This window comes from Eubalaena glacialis, chromosome 6 (genome assembly GCF_028564815.1).
Source record: "Eubalaena glacialis isolate mEubGla1 chromosome 6, mEubGla1.1.hap2.+ XY, whole genome shotgun sequence".
In the NCBI taxonomy this organism is placed as follows: domain Eukaryota; kingdom Metazoa; phylum Chordata; class Mammalia; order Artiodactyla; family Balaenidae; genus Eubalaena; species Eubalaena glacialis.
The window spans coordinates 68,137,155-68,160,440 of NC_083721.1; the positions used below are offsets into that span (position 1 = coordinate 68,137,155).

Genomic DNA, 23,286 nt, shown 5'->3' on the forward strand with positions numbered 1-23,286 from the left:
TCATCAAATATATTTTCTGCCCCTTTTCCTTTCTTTTCTCCTCCTGGGACTAAATCCTATAACATGAATATTATGACACTCAATGTTGTCTCAGAGGTCCCTTAAACTATCCTCATTTTAAAAACTTTTTCTTTTTACTGTTCTGATTGGGTGATTTCCACTATTCTGTTTTCCAACTCATTTATTAATTCTTCTTTACCACTTAATCTGCTTTTTATTCTCTCTGGTATATTTTTCATTTCAGTTATTGTATTCTTCAGCTCTGATTGATTCTTTTTTAATATTTTCTAATTTTTTGTTGAAGTTCTCACTGTGATCCTCTATTCTTCTGAGTTTGGTGAGCATTTTTATGACATTGCTTTGAAATCTTTATCATGTAAATTACTTATCTTCATTTCATTAGGAGTTTTATCTTGTTATTTCATTTGGAGCATATTCCTCTGTCTTCTTATTTTGTTTCACTTTCAGTGTTTGTCTTTATTAATTAGGCAAAACATTTGCCTCACCTGGTGTGGAAAGTTTGTCATTGTATAGGAGTGTCCCTTTGCAGACTATGTGTGCTTGGTAGCTTTGGTGGGAGGGCTGGAGCTGGAGTGAGCATTGGCTGGGGCCTCTGAGTTTGTAATATCCCCTTTGTCTTTTGGGTCACCTGCTGGGGGTGTGGGTCCTGACTAGATCACTTCTTTCACCCTTGTACCTGTCTCTGTGTGATTTTTTAAAAAAGTATTGTTAATTGTAAAAAAGCTGTTCAGCCAGTCTTCAGGTTGTTCTGAGAGAGAGTTATTTTATATATAGTTGTAGTTTTGGTGTGTGCACAGGAGGAGGTGAGCTCAGGGTCTTCCTACTCTTCCATCTTGATCCCACCTCTACCCAGTGATCTTTGATGTTACTCTTGAAAAAATATTATGACTCACTGAAGGCTCAGATGATGGTTAGCATTTTTTAGCTATAAAGTACTTTAAATTAAGTTATGTGCATTGTTTTTTTAGACATAAAGCTATTGTATACTTAATAGATTGCAGTATAGAAGTCTACATGCACTGAGAAACCAAAAAAAAAAACCTGTATGACTCACTTTATTTTGATATTACATTCTGTTGAGGTGGTCTGGAACTGAACCCACAATATCTTCAAGGTATGCCTGTATTTATAAAACCATATAGTTCCCTCTTGATGAGGATTCATCTGTATCCCACAAGGTTCAATATGAGGAATTTTTGTTCTGTTCTGTTTTGTACTTTTCATTATGATTTCTTGTTTGGCCATAATTACTTAAATGCATATTTTTTAGTTTCCAAAATATTTTTGTCAATGAGTTCTAATTTTATTTCATGTTTGTTAGAGAATATATAGTATCTTTGATTTTGATTATTTGGTATTTACTAACTAATTTAACAGATATTTTTGCAGATACCTATTTTCTTCAGAAACTTTTCCAGGTCCTGATAATATGTATAATATGTAGTGAAGAAATCACCTACTTCTTTGCTTATATATATATATATATATATATATATATATATATATATATATATACACACACACACACACACACACACACACATACATATATGATATGTATTTGTGATGTGGGCAATATTCCTGTTTTGATGTGATCAGGCATGATTACAGAGGGATCTTATTTTTGTCTTGATTCATCATGGTCACAGAATGACTTTGTCTGGTGTCTCCTGGATGTCAGGGGCTGTTTTTCTCTTTCTCAATTCTTTAAGTGTTTCTAATGTATTTTCATATTTCCCATATCACAATCTTGTATAGTTATCTCAAATTTTTGATACTTTGAGGTTTATTATTTTATATTTTGTGATTTACTAGGACTGTTGCTTATAATGTTTTATAAACAAAATGACTTCTATCTTTCTTATGTTTATTATAAAAAATATAATAGCATTTTAGAATATCATTTCATTACATCTTGGGACTCAATTTCTGAAAGGTTATATTATTCATTTTCTCGCTTAGGTCAGATTTTCCAAACTTTTTAGACTTATAAATCTCCTTTCCATACATTTCATAGAAATTTTTATCATATACCTCATAGGATTTGGTTTTATTGTTTATCATTTTCTCTGGTATGTAAAAAAAGTTGAAGTTAATACATATCTTAGTACAGTATATATTACTTTATATAAATTTAATTTTAAGAAAGTCTTTGTTTACACTAATTTAGACTTTTTAAATTTATGAAGTCATTATGCCATTTACTTTAACTTAATATGTAAAGAGCTCAATTTTTTAAGTCAATTTTAAAATTTATTGTTTGCAGTTTAATAATAAAACATTTAAATATATGCTATACCTTCAAAAGTAATATGCATTGCTTTCATGATCTGATATTTGAAATTTTGTTTCCTGTTAAAACTACTAGCTGGTTTATTTTTGTTGTTTTTTTGTGTTCTGTTATAAAATTTCTAGGGAAGTGATTAGGTCTCAAGAAGCTATCTATGTAGGAGTAACTTATAACTACCATTATAGTTTCTGTTTTTACCACTGTGTTTTGGAGTTACTGAAACATCTTTATTAACAGTATAAGAATTTTCACCAGAGAAATACTACTAATGGATTTCAAGAAAATCATCTTAAGGCACATTCCTGCGAAATATCATTATTTGAACGTTGGCCTATTTTTATCCTTTCTGGGTTTTTTTTAACCAATGGTAGATTAAATTTAACAAAATATAACTACAAATAAAACTCAGAATCATATTATAGTAAAAACCATCAGCACAGCTAGCAGTATTTAGCTGAATGACTGAGTCTTGAATATGATCATCTAATAATCATTTTCTGTTCTCAAATCCTTTTCTTTTGAAATGCAGAATGTGTATTTTGTTAATTGTCTTATTTATTGATTTATAAGTCAGTATCAACTATATTTAATGATGTGAATCTCTAGAATACCTTTGTGAACTGCTGAGAGTTCCTAAATCACCAATTTAAAATACTGACATAAGTCAGAAAATTGGATTTGATAGAAAGAAATTTGAAGCCAAATTTGTGGCCACATTTTTCAAGTGCATAGGACTGAATGGCATATACACTGTTCGTTAAAGTTATCACATTTCATCCTTTATTTCATCTTCATTTTCTATCCCATTTTGCTTTTGTTCCAATGTTCTCATTTATTTTTATGTTGTTTCATATATACTTACATATTTTCTCAATTTCCTCTTTGGAATGAGGTAGATTTCATTGGTAAATGTTTATATTGAAGTAGAGTTCATTTGCCAATTTTTTTCAATGTAAAAAACCTATATTCAGGTTTGGAAAAATTGGTATTCTAAATAAAGTTGTATAATGTAGTATGATTATACTTTATTAACATTAATCTTTATTTGGAGCAAGGTAAAATTAATGTTAGAATTACAAAAATGATTGTTCTAATGTTTTCCAGCTGCTAATAGGTTATGAAAATGGTACTGTAGTATTCTGGGACTTGAAATCTAAAAGAGCAGAACTGAGAGTTTATTATGATGAGGTAAGTGATTTCTACTGGAATATTTGAAAAGAGTATTATGATTTTATGCCTGTTTTCTACATTTAAGCTTTGTATGTTACCAGTATTTTTATCATTGGAAAACCGCCTAGTTCTGATCCAGTGCCTCACACTGCCTGTTGGTATTTGCACGAGTTCCACCTCTGGGTTGTTCTCCTGAGTGGAAATTTTGCCTTGATGGATTATTTTTAAGACTTTTTTGGGCATTTACATATGTTGGCGTCTATTACCTATCTTTTTCTTTCCTTTAGGCTCTATGCTTATTTCTTAACCTCTTTGTCCTTAAGATCTCTAAAGATACTATTCACATCTTTAGAAAATTGTTTTTCTGTGACAGAAGGTTTAAGTAGTCAGTTTGAAAGGCCTTATCTTCTAATACTTGCCTTCTTACAGTAAAGAGAGATTTTTAAAATAGTAATACTTAATAATAAAAGTCAGATCTTGAAGTACGTTTTATCGTACAGAATTGAGATTTTAGGTTTTCATGTAGAGAAAGCAATGAACTCTTATCAAGGAATAGTCTCTTAATTGATACTTCAGTTGTTCGAAGATTGATTCTAGGCTATTATTTCCATCTTAAGAAGAAGCTAATGTGAAAAGAGTGAGGCTAGGGGCAAAAGGTGAGAAAGGGAAATTATGTCTTGCAGCTGTGGAAATAAAGGTGATCATCTAGGCTCTCAATTAAACTAAAAATTGTTACAGTGATGAGAGATAGGAAAATACAGGTCAAAAATCACTGTTTAGAATTACCCAGGCTTAAATGGGAAGAGTGCTAAAGAATTTAAGACAACACTAAGATAAATAGAGAAATAAATTTGAAAGGAAAACACATTTTTTTAGAACAGTTTCTTTTTGTGCCCTCTTCCATCCCCTTATAAAAGTAAAATTTAAATTTTGGTGCTTAAAGATACAAGCCTTCGGCTATCCCATAACCCCCACCCCCCATGCATTTCTTAGTGGTTCTGGCAAACTAAGATTTTATGATATATACAAGATTATTGTCATGGTGACAAAGAATTCAGAAGTAAATGATATAACAGCTGGGTAATTTGGTCATGATTAGTGAACAATACTCTGGCAAGCAACGTCATACAATTATGCTCTTTATGATCAACTTACGAGGCACCTTGAATCATAAGGCAAGAAGGTCCTGGAGAGCTAAGCTAGGGTTTTCCTTTCGTTAAATATATAAAATACAAAGATGAGTATGAAGATCACTTCCTCTCTTAAGACTAGCAGTTAGATAAGAGTCCAAATACCATCTGTGTATTTAGCCAGTTGGAACTAGAGTGGAGCAGCTGAAATGGAAATCCAGATGAGAATGCTCAATCAGCTACTTTTCCTGTGGCCTTAAAAAGTGTGGAAGGAAGGTTTCTAACTTTAAAAAGTAAGTGAAAGTAATTTTGCAATAAAATGTTTAAATAAAGATTAACAATGTTTTAGTCAGTAGAATACTACACTTTACACTTAGAATTATATGAATATATATAAAATTGATTTACTTTAATGCATAATTATATGTCCTATCATTTTAATAAAGATAGTTGTATACTTCATGTTACTACCAAACTTTTCTCATCACTTTACGTCTCATATTTTGAAATCATCTGTCCTGAAATGGTTTCTCATAAGTCATCAATGATCAGTGACCCCTTCCATAGTCTTTTAAGTTCCTTACTAAACCTGTGACTTTACATCAGTCCTTCCTTCTTAAAATGGTTTCTTCCCTTGTTTGTGTTTTTCCACCTCATTTTTCACCCCTCCTTTCTCCATCACTGGTTCTTTCCTTAACTCTCCTTTACATTATAGATACTCTTCAGGATTCTACGTCTTCACCCTCTCTTCATTTCTCCTTCAGTTTACATTTATGTTCATATCCCCTCCCACCATTTCAAATATTACCTATATTATGCTGATAAATTAAAAATTCATATATCTTTAACTCTTACCTCTCTCCTGAGATCTAGATCCAAATATCTAATATCTGTAAGTCCAGATGAATATTCCATTGGCACTGAATTTATATTTAAAGATCTGACCTCTTTCTGTGTTTTTTTTTTTCAGTTTTTCAATTTTGATTTAGTTATTTTAATTTATAACCCTCAGAGTCATATTTGACCCTTTTTTCTTCTTCATATATCATATGCAATCACTTTTGTAGTCTTCTTGATCCAATTTTTGTATTGTCTCTCATTTATTTCCTCTCTTTTTTCATTCCCACATTCAGCGACCTAGTTGAGGATGTTATCTTTTGCCTGGAAGATTATAATAGCCTTTTAACTAATCACATTTCCTCAGATATCTTACGTTTTCAATATATCTTTCACTAACAAGATTATCATTTTAAGACATAGCAGATCAGGTAATTCTCTACCTCAGAACCTTTGAATGGCTCCCAGTTGTCAACAGTACAAAGTCTTATTCCTTGACAGGAGGTTTAAGGTCCTGGTGCTATCTTTTTCCCTTGAATTTAATTTACTGCATCCTTCTACACACTTCTCACACTTCAGACATATTACTCACTATCTCCTCAACATACCATTTATTTCCTACCTCCAGGCCTTTGCTTCTGCTAATACCTTATCATGAACTCCCTTCTTTCCTCTTATGCATATCAAAATTCTACTAATTATTTAGCTACTGTAAAGCTATTTGGACTATCTAACTAGCCACTTGATAAATAACCACTGATGAATTCAGAGTTTTGTTTTGGAAATCCAGGATCATTTTCAGAAATAACCATATGAATCTTACTTCCACATTAGCTGTGAAATTTTTGTTTCATTACATCAGTATTTCTTAAATAATCTCTCACAGAGAAATCTCTCAGAGTCTGACATGAGGATAACCTTTTAATTCCTTACTAACTGCTGTTTTTCCTTTTTTCAGATTGTTATCTAGCTTTTTGGGTTTTCTTTGTCTTTTTTGTTTACAAGAAATTCAGTCACAGCCACTGAGTTTATTTTCCATATTGTTTTTCATTAAAAAAATTTTTTTTCTTTAATTAGTTGTATTATATTTGTTTTTTCAGCAAACGCTTAAGGTCCTTTTTAAAGAAAAGAGTGGGGTATAATCAAATAAATAGAAATTGAATATTTACCCATTAAGTCAGTTCAAATTCCAGCTCTTCAATCTCTTCAATGATGGACTATTTGACATCCTATTCTTTAATAACAAGTTGGTTTTACATGCCTACTCTTCTGTACAATAAGTGTACTTCTTTTATAGTACTTATCTTGGTTTTATGTTATATATATCATTTTTATATCTGTCTTCTCCAGTAGACAGAAATTCAGTGGGATAGAAAGAAAGGTTAGGGCTGGGGCTCTGCGCCTACCATTTAGAGCAAAGTAGTCTGAGAGAACTTTAAATTGACTGAGGTTCATCCAGGTTAACATGTAGAGGAGGCAAAAAGTGACATTTCCCTTTAGTCACATAAAAAATGAGAAGAAATAAGCAGAGGAGAAGACAAAGAAGAGCGTTTTTTCCCTCTCACTGCCTCTACTGAACCCTGGCAATAAAGAGGTCTTCTCTGCCCAGTAATAAAGACCAGGGTGAGAGAAAACATAAGTCCAGTGTGTCATGGTATCTTTTGCAATTAATCAAATCTTATTTATCTTGAGGTCCACTCATATGCTATTTCATTTCTGATATGTCTAATGATTGCTCTAGCCATCATTTATTTATAACTCTAACAATACTTATTGTTTGGAAATATGTGTGTGTGTGTGTACATATATGTATAAGTTTGGTATAAAATAAATATATACATAACTTAGTTTTATAAATATAGATTAAAAAACTAAATGTTAAAAGTTCCAAACAATAAGTATTATTAATATTGGTATAAATGTTTCCTATCTCGCAGTTGTTTAAGTTCTTTTAAGGAAAGGATCATGCTGTATATACATCTGTTCAACTTTTATGCTTACTAGAGTTTCTTTCATTGTGCTTGTTAGCACATTACCCAGGTTCCATATATACTTTATTAATTTTGAAAGAATACCAAGAGTGTGGAAATATTTGATAACATTAATTACTTATTCATTTAACAGATTTTTTGAGTACCTACTTTATGCAAGACACTGTGCAACCACTGGAAATAAAACAATTTAGGAAAATGTAATGATTACTTTTTAATTTTATTTAATTCACATCTACAGAATGAATCTGTAAATACAAAAATTTTAAACTCTTCTTGCTTTAAGTCAACTTAAATAGTGTATGTTAGAGTTAATATAGTCCAATGATTCCAAATATGGGTTTTGTAGTCAGACGCTGGCTTTGAGTGGTGTAACCTGAGCAAGTATCTCAATCTTTCTAGGCCTGTTTCACCACGTGTAATTTGGAAAAACATAATATCTGTTTTGTAGGATTAAATGAGATAATGTACATAAACTGCTTACCCTGGGGTCTGGCATGTAGTAAGCCCTCAAATTGCAACTCTTATGTAAACTACCTTTTAGGTTGGCTATTTTAAGTGGAACTAGGCTTCTACCTCACCAGAGATTATCTTCTGATAACCTTGCTTTTACTTCTGTGTAATAATTTTCAAAGAAGCATTAAAGGGTACGGGGAGGACCCAGGATTTACAACAAAAAGTTCTGGGATCTAAGGATATTATGAAATTTACTTAACTTTTCTTTATCTTAGGAGGTGAGTTTTTGTAGCCTTCTTATAAGCCTATAGAAGGTTGAAACCAAAGGTAGTATGACCTAGGTCAGAAAAATTACATATGTTTCTTAAGTGTTATTGCTATAATAATTCTGTGTTAAAATATTTTTCCTTTGGAATATAGAATGATATATCAACTTTTTTCCTCCTCTACTTGTTTTTAATTGTTATTTCATTAGGCTATTCATTCAATTGATTGGCATCATGAGGGCAAACAGTTCATGTGCAGCCATTCAGATGGTAGCTTGACTTTATGGAACCTGAAAAGCCCAAGTCGTCCTTTCCAGACCACAATTCCACATGGTAAGATGTATGCTTTCAAAAGAAATCAACTCCGGAGATTCAGTGCCGTTACTTGAAGTAGGAAAGTTGGTATCATTATCACTAGAAAGAGGTAATAGGACATAGCTTCTGATTCTAAATACCCCTTTATACCTCCTTCAGATCCCTACATTATGACCCAAAGTTTCTATACTTCCCTTCCTCCTATCTATCAACTTTCCTACATTGTAAGTGATACCTATTCAATTTTGATACCAAAAATTGAATAACTGATGGTTGATGTACCTGAAGCAGAGGAGATAATATAGGATATTTGATGAATTTTAAGGGGTAAGGAGCTAGTGAGAGAATGGCACTTTATAGATCTGACTCTTGGACCTAATTTCTGTACTGCTTTAGAGTCTGTTGTTTTCTAAAGTCTCCCATTTATTTCCATTTCTGCCATTTGATTCCACTAAATTATGACTACATGGTTTTTATCGTAGGTTGTATTTATCTTATTATATTCCTCATTGAAAGGAGATATTTAGGATTTATGTTGGATCTGTCTAACTAGGCAGAATAAAAATTTCTAATGTATGAATATCTTTTATTCAGAGGCCATATTATTTTCCATAATATTGGTGATGATCTGAGTTTCGTGTTTACCTCATACCATTGGTTGGTTGTAAGAATAAAAAGGTCAAAACCTAGAGGTTAATCAAATACATTCTATTTCATAGTTTCTGAGTGTTTATTATAGTTTCACATTGAGAAAATAGTGGTATGTTTTTATAGTGGGTGACCCATAAATCAAAAGATGGAATTATTCCAACTTGGGTTGGTTTGCCATTTTTTGTACCACAGTTGCATGTTCCACTGCAAAAGATTAAATTATTGCAACATTTACCTTAGCAGTTTACTTAGAGATTACCTTACATTTAAAAACTTACTTAGAGATGCTTTATTTATTTATTTATTTAAATAGAAGTACAGTTGATATATTATTTATATCAGTTTCAGGTGTACAACATAGTTTTTCAATATTTTTATAGATTACACTCCAGTTAAAGTTTTTACAAAATAATGGCTATAACTCCCTGTGCTGTACAATATCCCTTATTGCTTATTTATTTTATACATATAAAATAAATGAATATGTATCTCTTAATCTCATACCCCTAATTTTCCCCTCCCCCCTTCCTTCTCTACTCTTGTAACCACTAGTTTGTTCTCTATATCTGTGAGTCTGTTTCTGTTTTGGTTTTGTTTTATTTTTTGGTTCCACATATAAGTGACAACATAGAGTATTTGTCTTTCTTTGAATTATTTAACTTAGCGTAGTACTCTATGCTATTCTGCCATCCCTGTTGTTGCAAATGGCAGAATTTCATTCTTTTACATGGCTGAGTAATATCCATTATATAGATGTGAGATATATATATATACACACACACACACACACACACACACACACATATGTATGATCTGAGTCAAATTTGAAATTCTCATTTTTACTTTGTACTGTTTAAATCTTCACTGTTTTTTATTATTGGTTGATTTTTCAATTCTTAGAGAAGTAAGTTAAAATATCTGTTATGAATATTTTCCTTGTAATTCTATTCATTTTTGTTTTTATACTCTAAAAACCAAATAACTAAATGTGGCTGATATCGTTTATCAGATATTCTGTGGTTTAACTGGTGTTTGACTAGGAATCAATTTCTGAGAAAGTGGTATTAAAATTTAATGATTATAGAATTGTCTACTTCTCACTTTAATTCTGTCCTTTTTTGTTTCATGTATTTTAAGGTTTTATTGTTAGGTATCTGTCATGTCTCCTGTAGAGAACATATAGTTGGGTCTTGCTTTTTTATTCAGTCTTACATCATTTAGTTGGAGTGTTTAGTCCATTAATATTAAATATAATTACTGATGGGATTGGATTTAGGTATACCAGTTTATTATTTGTTTTTTGTTGGTCCTATCATATTTTGTTCCTTTTATCTCCCCTTTTTGCCTTCTTTTGGATTATTTGAAGGTTTTTATTATGATTCCATTTGAATTTACATATAGGCAATTTATCTTCACATATTCTTTTTAGTCTGTTGCTCTAGGGATTACAATATATTGTACTTCCTTAACTTTCCATATTCTATTAGGGTTAATTGTAACACTTTACATAAAATGTAGAAATTTCACAACCACATATATTTATTTATCTTCACCCATTGTCCTTCATGCAACAGTTATCATATGTATTACATCTAAACACAATGTTATAATTTTTGCTTTGAATACTCTTTAAGTATTTTTTTATTGATGTATAGTTAACTTACAATGTTTTGTTAGTTTCAGGTGTACAGCATAGTGATTCAGTTATTTTTTTTTCAGATTATATTCCAGCATAGGTTATTACAAGATACTGAATATAATTCACTGTTTGATACAGTAAATCCTTGTTGCTTGTCTATTTTATGTATAGTAGTTATATCTGTTAATCCAATACATGTAATTTGTCCCTCCCCACCTCCCTCCCCTTTGGTAACCATAAATTTGTTTTTTATATCTATAAGTCTGTTTCTGTTTTGTATATAGATTATTTTTTAGATTCCACATATAAGTGATATCATATAGCATTTGTCTTTCTCTGTCTGACTTACTTCACTAAATATAATATTCTCTAGGTCCATCCATGTTGCTGCAAATGACAATATTTCATTGTTTTTTATGGCTGAGTAATATTCCATTGTATTTATATACCACGTCTTCTTTATCGATTCATCTGTTGGTGGACATTTAGGTTGTTTCCATGTCTCGGCTATTGTAAATAGTGCTGCTATGAACATTGCGGCACATGTATCTTTTCAAATTAGAGTTTTCATTTTTTTCTGGATATATACCCAGGAGTGGGATTGTTGGATCATATGGGTAGAAGAACCTCCATACTATTTTCCATAATGGCTGCACCAATTTACATTCCTTCCAACAGTGTACAAGGGTTCCCTTTCCTCCACATCCTCTCCAGCATATATTATTTGTAGACATTTTGATGATAACCATTCTAACTAGTGTGAGGTGATAACTCATTGTGGTTTTGACTTGCATTTCTCTAATAATTAGCAGTGTTGAGCATCTTTTCATGTGCCTGTTAGCTATCTGTACGTCTTCTTTGGAAAAATGTCTGTTTAGGTTTTCTGCCCATGTTTTGATTGGGTTTTTTTTTGATATTGAGTTATATGAGCTGCTTGTATATATTGGATATTAACCCCTTGTCAGTTGCATCATTTACAAATATTTTCTCCCATTTTGTAGGTTGTCTTTTTATTTTGTTGATGGTTTCCTTTACTCTGTAAAAGCTTTTAAGTTTGATTAAGTGCCATTTGTTTGTTTTTGCTTGGATTTCTTTTGCCTTGGGAGACTGATCTAAGATAACATTGCTACAATTTATATCAGAGAATATTTTGCCTATGTTCTCTTCTGGGAGTTTTATGGTGTCAAGTCTTGTATTTAAGTCTTTAAACCATTTTGAGTTTATTTTTGTATCTGGTGTGAGGAAGTGTTCAAATTTCATTGATTTATATGTAGCTGTCCAGCTTTCCAAACACCCCTTGCTGAAGAGACTATTTTTTCTCCATTGTATATTCTTGCCTCCTGTCTCGTAGATTAATTGACTATAAGTTGTGGGTTTATTTCTGGGCTCTCTGTCCTGTTCCATTGATCTATGTGCCTTTTTGTGTGTGTGCAAGTACCACACTGTTTTGATGACTGTAGCTTTTTCTGAAGTCTGTAAGGGTTATACCTCCAGCTTTGTACTTTTTCCTCAGAATTGCTTTGGCAATTTTGGGCCTTTTGTGGTTCCATATAAATTTTAGGATTGATCTAGTTCTGTGAAAAATGTCATGGATATTTTGATAAAGATTGCATTAAATCTGTAGTTTGCTTTGGGTAGTATGGCCATTTTTAACAATATTAATTCTTCCAATCCAAGAGCATGGAATATATTTCCATTTTTTAAATCACTTTTAGTTTCCTTTATCAATGTTTTATAGTTTTCAGTGTAAGGTCTTTCACCTTCTTGGTTAAGTTTATCCCTAGGTATTTTATATTTTTGATGCAATTTTAAACAGGATTTTTCTTTTACTTTCTCTTTCTGACATTTCATTGTTAATGTAAAGAAATGCAACAGATTTATGTATATTAATCTTGTATTCTGCTACCTTGCTGACTTCTTTTATTAGTTCTGATAGTTTCTGTGTGGAAACTTTAGGGTTCTCTACATAGAGTACCATGTCATCTGCATAGAGTGACAGTTTTACCACTTCCTTTCCAGTTTCTTATTGCTGTGGTTAGGTTAGGACTTCCAATACTATGTTAAATAGAAGCGGTGAGAGTGAACATCCTTGTCTTGCTCCTGAGTTTAGCAGGAAGTCTGTCAGCTTTTCACTGTTGAGTATTATATTGGCTCTGTGTTTGGTGTAAATGGCCTTTATTATGTTGAGATATGTTCCTTATACCCACTTTGATGAGAGTTTTTATTATGAATGGATGTTGAATTTTGCCAAATGCTTTTTCTGTGTCTATTGAGACTATGATGTGATTTTTATTTTTTCTTTTGTTAATGTGGTATATCACATTGATTGGTTTGTGAATATTGAACAATCCTCATGACCCTGGAATAAAACAAACTTGATCATGGTGTATGATCCTTTTTATGTATTGTTGGATTTGATTTGCTAATATTTTGTTGGGTATTTTGCATCTATATTCATCAGAGATATTGGCCTGTAATTTTCTTTTCTTTTTTTTTAGTGTATTTGTTTGGTTTTGGTATCAGGGTGATGGTGGCCTTATAGAATGAATTAGAGAGTGTTCCATTCTCTTCAATTTTTTGGAATAGTTTGAAAAGGATAGGAATAAGTTCTTCTTTGTATGTTTGGTAGATTTCCCCAGTGAAGCTGTCCAGTACTGGACTTCTATTTGCAGGGAATTTTTTTTTTTTACGATTTATTTATTCTGTATTTATTTATTTTTGGTTGCATCGGGTCTTAGTTGCAGCACTCAGGACCTTCATTGAGGCATGTGGGCTCTTCATCATGGTGCATGGGCCTGTCTCTTGTTGCCGCACGCGGGCTTCTCTCTAGTTGTGGCATGCGGGTTTTCTCTCTCTAGTTGTGGTGCGCAGGCTCCAGGGCAAGTGGGCTCTGTAGTTTGCAGCACATGGGCTCTCTCATTGAGGTACATGAGCTCAGTAGTTGTGATGCGCAGGCTTAGTTGCCCCGTGGCATGTGGGATCTTAGTTCCCTGACCAGGGATCAAACCCCTGTCCCCTGCATTATAAGGTGGATTCTTTGCCACTGGACCACCAGGGAAGTCCCGAATTTTTTTTTTTTTAAATTACAGATTCTATTTTACTTCTAGTGATTGGTCTGTCCACATTATCTGTTTCTTCTTCACTCAGTTTTGGCAGGCTGTATGTTTCTAGAAACTTGTCCATTTTTTCTAAGTTGTCTAGTTTTTGGGCATATAATAGTTGTTCATAGTATTTTCTTATGATGTTTTGTATTTCTGTGCTATCAGTTATTATTTCTCCTCTTTCATTTCTTATTTTGTTTATTTGGGTCCTCTTTCTTTTCTTCTTTGTGACCTTGGCTAGTGAATTGTCAATTTTGTTTATCTTTTAAAAAAAACGGCTCTTGGTTTCATTGCTCTTTTCTGTTATTTTTTTAAATCTTTATTTCTTCTCTGATCTTTATTATTTCTTTCTTTCTGGTAACTTTAGGCTTTTTTTCTAATTCTTTTAGGTGGTCAGTTAGGCTGTTTATTTGAGATTTTTCTTGTTTCTTGAGGAAGAGCTGTATCAGTATGAACTGCCCTCTTAGAAATGCTTTTGCTGCATCCCATAGATTTTGTAAGGTTCTGTATTCATTGCTATTTGTCTTGAGGTATTTTCTGATTTCTTCTTTGATTTCATCATTGACCCACTGGTTTTTTTAGTAGCATGTTGTTTCATCTCCATATGTTTCTTATTTTTCCATTTTTCTTTGTGTTGTTTATTTCTAGTTTCATACTGTTGTGGTCAGAAAAGATGCTTGAAATAGTTTCTGTCCTCTTAAATTTGTTGAGACTTTGTTTTGTGAGCTAATATATGCTCTATCCTAGAGAGTGTTCCATAAACACTTGAAAATAATGTGTATTCTATTTTTTTTGAAGGTAGTGTCCTGTAGATATAAACTAAGTCCAACTGGTCTCTTGTGTCATTTAGGACCTATATTGCTTTATTGATTTTCTGTCTGCATGATCTGTCCATTGATGTCAGTGGGGTGTTAACTTCTCCTATTATTATTGTATTCCTGTAAATTTCTCCCTTTACGTCTCTTAGTATTTGTTTTATATATTTAGGTGTGTCTGTATTGTGTGCTTATATGTTGATGTGTGTAATATCCTCTTCTTATGTTGATTCTGTTATCATTATATAATTCCCTTCTTTGTCTTTGTTATAGACTTTGTTTTAAAGTCTATTTTGCCTGGTATGAGTATTGCTACCATCTCTTTCTTCTTATTTCCATTTGCATGAAATATCGTTTTCCATCCCCTCACTTTCAGTCTCTGTCTTTAGCCCGGAAGTGACTCTCTAGTCGGCAGCATATGGTAGGCTCTTGTGTTATTTATTTTTTATCAACTCTGCCACTCCATGTGTTTTGATCAGAGCATTTATTCCATGGACATTTAAAGTAATTATTGGTAGGTATGTATTTATTGCCATTTTATTCCTTGTTTTCAAGTTGATTTTGTAATTTTCTTTGTTTATTCTTTTTGTTTTTCCTTTTATGGTTTGATGATTTTTCTTTGTAATATACTTGCATTTCTTTCTTTTTGGTTTCTGTGAACCTGTTGTATATTTTTGATTTGTGGTTACCGTGGAGTTCAAGTATGTTGACCCATAACTATATCTACTTGCTTTACACTGATAGTCATTCGTGTTCAGACATGTTGTAAAAGATCTGCATTTTTTTTCCCCTTCCCCACATTTTTGGATTTTGATGTCATATTTTACATCTTCATGCTTATCCTTTTATTATGTATTGTAGTTATAATTGTTTTTACAATTTTTTTGGATTGTTTTTTAATCTGTGTACTGGCTTATTTAAGTGATCTTCAAACCTTACTATATATTTGCCTTTCCTGTTGGGATTTTCCCTTTCCTATAGATTCTTGCTTCTTTTCCATTTAGAGAAGACCATTCAATATTTCTTTTAGGGTAGCTTTAGTACTGCTGTATTCTTTCAGTTTTTGCTTGTCTGAGAAATTCTTTATGTCTCCTTCTATTGTAAATAATAATTTTGCTGGGTAGAGTATCCTAGGTTGCAGGGTTTTCCCTTTCAGGACTTTGAATCTATCATGCCACTCCCTTCTGGCCTGCAAAGTTTCTTCAGAGAAATCAGCTGATATTCTTATGGGGGTTCCCTCATAAGTGACTGTTTTTTTCTTTCTACCTTTAGAATCCTCTCCTTAACTTTAGCCATTTTAATTGTGATATGTCTTGGTGTGGATCTGTTTGGGTCATCTTGTTCAGAACCCTTTGTGCTTCCTGTACCCAATATCTGTTTCCTTCTTTAGGTTTGGGAAATTTTCAGCCATACTTTTCTCAAATACATTTTTGATCCCCTTCTCTCTCTCTTCTCTTTCTGGAACCCCTATTATGGTTGGCATGTTTTATATTATCCCATAGATCTTACATGTTGCTTTTTTTTTTTAATTTGTCTTTCTGCGTGATAGGGTGATTTACATTATTCTATCTTCCATATCACTTATTTGTTCTTCTGTGTCATTTAATCAGCTATTCATTGCTTCTAGATTGCTTTTAATCTCAGCAATCGAATTGTCTATTTTTGATTGGTTCATCTTTATAGCTTCTAGTTCCTTGTTACAGTGATCTGCATTTCTATCAATAATCTTTCTCACTCAGCATTTTTACTGCCACATTTTTGAGCTCAGGGTCTAGTAGACTGGTGAGATCTGTTTCATTATTTGTTTTTTCAGGGGATTTTTCTTGTTTTAATTGGGAGTAGTTCTTCTGCCTTTTCATTTTACTTAACTTTCTCTGTCTCTATGAATTTAGGGGAATCATATTTCAACTGGGTCTTGAAGGGGTGTTTTTATGTGGGATTGTTGCTTTGGAGACTGTGTGTGTCCAGTGTTTTTGGTGTGAGAGCTGGTTTCAGTATGGACACCAGCCCCATCTTTCCTCAGGGTGTGCTGGCTGTTATCCTTTTGATAGAGGGTGTGGTTGGTGTTATAGTATCTAGAGCCTGTGGAGGATGTGAGGTAGGGCTTCCTCTCTCCTCTGTGCCTGTCGCTGCCCCACAAGGGGCAGAGTTTGCTTCCCAGTAGTTGGAGTAGAAGCCCTAAGGTTTGGGTTCTGTCAGGCTCTGTTGCCCTTGAGTATTTGCCCTGCCCCAAAGAGGTGATCACTGAAAGCAAGTGAGGCCCATACAGTCACAGAGACCTATGTGCTGCCTGTGTAGACGTCTGCCCAGAAGCAGCACAAGGTTGCTTCCTTTTCTCTGTTGTGTACATCCCAGATCTAGTGCTAGGCTGTCATTTAGAGTAGGCTGAGTCTCAGGGTTGGCGCATTGTGGTGGCAGGAATTGAGGTGGCTCATGGGCCACCTGAGATCTGGGCTGCTACTGTGGCAGTCTTCTCCCAGAACTAGCACTAAGTTGTGGTATGGAGTGGGTGGAGCTGGGGTGCTCTCACTGGGAGAGGAACCACTGCATACTCCTGAGCCTGCTGACAATGGCTGTCTCTGCCCAACTCACACCCAAGGCCATCAGGGCTGTCTCTTAATTTCTGGATAAGTCCTCTCCCAGGGCCTGTCTACCCAAGATTCAGTGCTTAGCTGCAGTGCACTCCTGTGGTACTGCTCCATGCCTGCAATTACAGTGGCCTCCATGGCTCCACCCAGATATCACCCAGGCTTTCTGGGCTGTCTCTGCTTACCTAGACTGAGTCTTTGCCCAGATCTTTTGCCAGGCTGTGTTGTGGAGTGAACGGGGCTGGGGTGTTTGCCCCTTTGGATTGGGAAATGCAGCGAGGTGGCAGCCGCCAATGCAAGGCTGTCTCTGCGCTAATTGTTAGCAAGCCATCATCAGAGTCTAGACTTCTCTAGCCCTTCTGTTTGTCTCAGCAGGCAAGAGGGTTTTCTACTCCATGCGGACCCCAGGGCTGGGATGCTCAGATTGTGGCTCTACTTGCTAGCTCCCTAGGGTAAGGGTCTGCCCATGCAGACATTCTCTTCCTTACAGATTCCTCCCAAGGATGGAGGTCCTGACCCAAAGCCTTTTTTCTCCCAACCTACCTGGTTATGTGGAGATTTGTCTTGCAACTTTGGTTGTAAAGGAGTTCTTCTGCCAGCTTCCAGTTATCTTTGCATGAGTACTGTTCCATTTATAGATATATTTTGATGTGTTTATTGCGGGAGGTGAGCTCCATGTCTTCCTACTCTACCATCTTGATTCCCCCCAGCTATTTTTTTAGTTTATTAAAAAAATTTTTTTTAATGTTATATAATTTTTAAAGGTTATTTTCCATTTACAATTATTTATAAATATTGACTGTATTATTTGTGTTGTACAGTATATCCTTGAGCTATCTTATAGCCAATAGTTTGTGCCTCCCACTCCCCCATCCTTATATTGCCCCTCACCCTCTTCTCCCCGCCTGGAAACCACTAGTTTGTTCTCTATATCTGTGAGAGTGCTTCTTTTTTATTATATTCACTAGTTTATTGCATTGTTTAGATTTCACATATAAGTGATATCATACAATATTTGTCTTTCTCTGTCTGACTTATTTCACTTAGCACAATGCCCTCCAAGTCCATCCATGTTGCTGCAAATGGCAAAATTTAATTCTTTTTTTTATAGCTGAGTAGTATTCCATTGTGTATGTGTGTGTGTGTGTGTGTACACCACATCTTCTTTATTGATTCATCTGTTGATGGACACAGTTCACTTCCATATTTTGGCTATTGTGAATTATGCGGCTATGAACATTGGAGTGCATGTACCTTTTCAAATTAGTGTTTTTGTTTTTTTCAGATAAATACCCAGGAGTGGAATTGCTGGGTCATATGGTAGTTCTATTTTTAGTTTTTTAAGAAAACTCCATACTGTTCTCCACAGTGGCTACACCAATTTATATTCCCACCAAGAGTATACAAGGGTACCCTTTTTTCCACATCCTCATCAACATTTGTTATTTGTGTTCTTTTTGATGATAGCCATTCTGACAGGTGTGAGGTGATAATTCATTGTGGTTTCAATTTGCATTTCCCTGATGATTAGTGATGTTGAACTTTTCATATGCCTATTGGCCATCTGTATGTCTTCTTTGGATAAATGTCTATTCAGTTCTTCTGCCCAATTTTTAATCAGGTTGTTTGTTTTTTCAATGTTGAGTTGTATGAACGATTTATACATGTTGACTCTTAATCCCTTATCAGCCATGTAATTTGAAAATATTTTCTCCCCATTCAGTAGTTTGTCTTTTTGTTTTGTTGATGGTTTCCTTTGCTGTGCAGAAGCTTTTAAGTTTGATTAGGTCACAATTGTTTATTTTTTTGTTTTACTTACTTTAGGAGTTGTATTCAAAAAAAAAAAAAAGTGCTGCAATTTATGTCACAGAGTGTTCTATGTTTTTTTCTAGGAGTTTTATAGTATCTGGTCTTAAATTTAGGTCTTTAATTCATTTTGAGTTTATTTTTGTATATGGTGTTAGAGAATGTTCTAATTTCATTCTTTTACATGTGGCTGTCCAGTTTTCTCAGCACGACTTATTGAAGAGACTGTCTTTTCTTTATTGTATATTCTTGCCTCCTTGTCATAGATTAACTGACCATAAGTGCATCAGTTTATTTCTGGACTCTATCCTGTTCCATTGATCTATGTGTCTGTTTTTGTGACAGTACCATACTGTTTTAATTACTTTACCTTTGTAGTATAGTCTGAAGTCAGAGAGCCTGATTCCTCCAGCTCCATTTTTCTTTCTCAAGATTTCTTTGGCTATTCAGCGTGTTTTGTATTTCCATACAAATTTTAAAATTATTTGTTCCAGTTCTATGAAAAATGCCATTGGTAATTTGATAGAGATTGCATTGAATCTGTAGATTGCCTTGGGTATTATGGTCATTTTCACAATATTGGTTCTTCCAGTCCAAGAACACAGTATATCTTTCCATCTGTTTGTGTCTTCTTCAGTTTCTTTCATCAGAGTCTTATAGTTTTTGGCATACTGGTCTTTTGCCTCCCTAGGTAGGTTTATCCCTAGGTTTTTTATTCTTTTTGATTTCATGGTAAATGGGATTATTTCCTTAATTTCTCTTTCTGAAAGTCCATTGTTAGTGTACAGAAATGAAACAAATTTCTGTATATTGATTTTTCATCCTGCAACTTTACTGAATTCATTGATGAGCACTGATAATTTTTTTGGTGGCATCTTTTGAATTTTCTATGTATAGTATCATGTCATCTGCAAACAGTGACACTTTTACGTCTTCCTTTCCAATTTGGATTCCTCTGTTTCTTTTTCTTATGTGAGTGCCATGGCTAGGACTTCCACAACTATGTTGAGTAAAAGTGGCGAGAATGGGCATCCTTTTCTTGTTCCTATCTTAGAGGAAATGCTTTCAGCTTTTTACCATTGATTATGATGTTAACTGTGGGTTTCTCAAGTATGGCCTTTATTATGTTGAGGTGTGTTTCCTCTGTGTCCTCTTTCTAGAGAGTTTTTATAATAAATTGATGTTGAATTTTATCAAAAGCTTTCTGCATCTATTGAGATGATCATATGGTTTTTATTCTTCAATATGTTGATGTGGTGTATCACATTGATAGATTTGCAGATATTGAAAAATTTTTATCCCTGGGATAAATCCCATTTTTTATGGTGTGTGATTCTTTTAATGTATTGTTGGATTCAGTTTGCTAGTATTCTGTTGAGGATCTTTGCATCTATGTTCATCAGTGATATTGGCCTGTAATTTTCTTTTTTTGTGATATCTTGGTCTGGTTTTGGTATCAAGGTGATGGTGGCCTCATAGAATGAGTTCAGAAGTGTTCCTTCCTCTGCAATTTTTGGAACAGTTTGAGAAGGATATGTACTAACTCTTCTGTAAATGTTTGGTAGAATTCACTTGTGAAGTTAGTTTGTCCTGAACTTTTGTGTGTTGGGAATTTTTAATTAATGATTCAATTTCATTACTGGTCATTGGTCTGTTTATATTTTCTATTTCTTCCTGATTCAGTCTTGGGAGAGTGTGCCTTTCTAAGAATTTGTCTATTTCTCCTAGGTTGTCCATTTTATTGGCGTATGGTTGTTCATAGTAATCTCTTATGATCCCTGGTATGTCTGTGGTGTTGGTTATAACTTCTCCTTTTTCATTTCTGGTTTTATTGATTTGGGTTGGCCCTCTACCTTTTTTTCTGATGAGTCTGGCTAAGGATTTATCAATTTTGTTTATCTTTTCAAAGAACCAGCTTTTAGTTTCATTGATCTTTTCTATGTTTTTTTAGTCTCCATTTCATTTATTTCTGCTCTGATCTTTATGATTTCTTTTTTTTTATGATTTTTTTTCTTCTACTAAGTTTGGGTTTTGTTTGTTCTTCTTTTTCCAGTTGCTATAGGCATAAGGTTAGGTTGCTTATTTGAGATTTTTCTTGTTGCCTGAGGTAAACCTGTATCACTATAAACTTCCCTCTTAGAACTGCTTTTGCTGCATCCCATAGGTTTTGGATCATCACACTTTCATTTTCATTTGTCTCTCGGTTTTTTTTTATTTCCTCTTTGATTTATTCAATGATCCACTGCTTGTTTAGTAGCATATTGTTTAGCATCCACGTGTTTGTGTTTTTTGCATTTTTTTCTTGTAGTTGATTTCTAGTCTTTATAACATTGTGATTGGAAAAGATGCTAGATATGATTTCAGTTTTCTTACATTTACTGAAGGTGGTTTTGTGGCCTAGCATGTGATCTATCCTGGAGAATGTTCCATGTGCACTTGAAAGAATGTGTATTCTGCTGCTTTTGGATGGAATGCTCTGTAAATATCTAAGTTCATTTGGTCTAATGTGTTATTTATAGCCTGTGTTTCCTTACTAATTTCTTGTCTGGATGATCTGTCCATTGATGTAAGTCGGGAGTTAAAGTACCCTACTATATTTGTGTTACTGTCAGTTTCTCCTTTTATATCAATATCTGTTAATATTTGCCTTATATTTTGAGGTGCTCCTATGTTGGGTGCATATATATTTACAATTGTTATATCTTCTTCTTGGATTGATTCCTTGATCATTATGTAGCATGTTTCTTTGTCTCTTATAACAGTATTTATTTTAAAGTATATTTTATTGTACATAAGTATTGCTACTTCAGCATTCTTTTGATTACCATTGGTATAGAATACTTATTTCCATCCCCTCACTTTCTGTATGTGTCTCTAGAACTGGAGTGGGTCTCTCATAAGCAGCATATGTATGGGTCTTGTTTTTGTAACCATTCAGCCGTCTGGATTTTATTTTTTATTGAAGTATAATTGATTTATAATGTTGTGTTAATTTCTGTTGTCATCCTATGTCTTTTGGTTGGAGCATTTAGTCCATTTATGTTTAAGGTAATTATCAATTTTTATGTTCTTATTGCCATTCTGTAAATTGTTTTGGGTTTGTTTTTGTAGCTTTATTCCCCCTTTCTTCTTCTTTTCTCTTTTCTTGTGATTTGATGACTATCTTTAGTGTTATGTTTGGATTCTTTTTTCTTTCTTGTGTATATATCTATCATTGCTTTTTGATTTGTGGTTACCATGAAGTTTTTCTATAGCAATCTCTCTCTATATATATATTTACACATGATTGTTTTTAAGTTGCTGATCTCTTACTTTCAAATGCATTTTAAAAAACTTGCATTTGTACTCTCCTCCACTCATGATTACTGTTTTTGATATCATATTTTACATCTAATTGTTCTGTGTATCCCTTAACTCTTTATTGTGGATATAGGTAATTTAACTACTTTCATCTTTTAACCTCCCTACTAACTTTGTGTGTGAATGATTTCCTACCTTTACTGTATGTTTGCTTTTACTGGTGAGCTTTTTCATTTAGTAATTTTCTTGTTTCTAATTGTGGCCTTTTCTTTTTCACCTAGAGAAGGTGAAATGTTCCTTTAACATTTGTTGTAAAGCTGGTTTGGTGGAGCTGAACTCCTTTAGCTTTTGCTTGTCTGTAAAGCTTTTGATTTCTCCATCAAATCTGAATGAGATCCTTCCTGGGTAGAGTATTCTTGGTTGTAGTTTTTTTTGCTTTCATCACCTTAAATGTATCATGCCACTCCTTTCTGGTCTGCATATTTTCTCCTGAAAAATCAGCTGATATACTTATGGGAGTTCCCCTGTATGTTATTTGTTGCTTTTCCCTTGCTGCTTTTAATATTCCCTCTTTATCTTTAATTTTTGTCATTTTAATTACAGTATGTCTTGGTGTGTTCCTCTTTGGGTTCATCCTGTATGGGACTCTGTACTTCCTGGACTTAGGTGACTGTTTCTTTCCCCCAGGTTAGGGAAGTTTTCAGCTATTATGTCTTCAAATATGTTCTCAGCCACTTTCTCTCTCTCTTTTCCTTCTGGGGCCCATATAATGCAAATAATTGATGTGCTTGATGTTGTCCCAGAGGTCTCTTAAACTGTTCTCATTTCTTTTAATTATTTTTTCTTTTTTCGGTTCAGCAGCAGTGATTTCCACTACTCTGTCTTCCAGCTCAGTGATCCATTCCTCTAT

At 33.6% G+C, this 23,286-nt stretch overlaps 1 protein-coding gene across 3 annotated transcripts in view; it reads left to right on the top strand.

Moving 5' to 3' along the window:
- Nucleotides 1-23,286, top strand: part of STXBP5L (syntaxin binding protein 5L) — a 366,549-nt gene that overhangs the window by 154,802 nt on the left and 188,461 nt on the right. For all 3 annotated transcript variants that reach the window (XM_061193153.1, XM_061193151.1, XM_061193152.1), the window contains exons 7-8: nucleotides 3,416-3,499; nucleotides 8,371-8,494. In XM_061193153.1, the coding sequence (XP_061049136.1) occupies nucleotides 3,416-3,499; nucleotides 8,371-8,494 (208 nt within the window). The remainder of the gene's footprint in view (nucleotides 1-3,415; nucleotides 3,500-8,370; nucleotides 8,495-23,286) is intronic.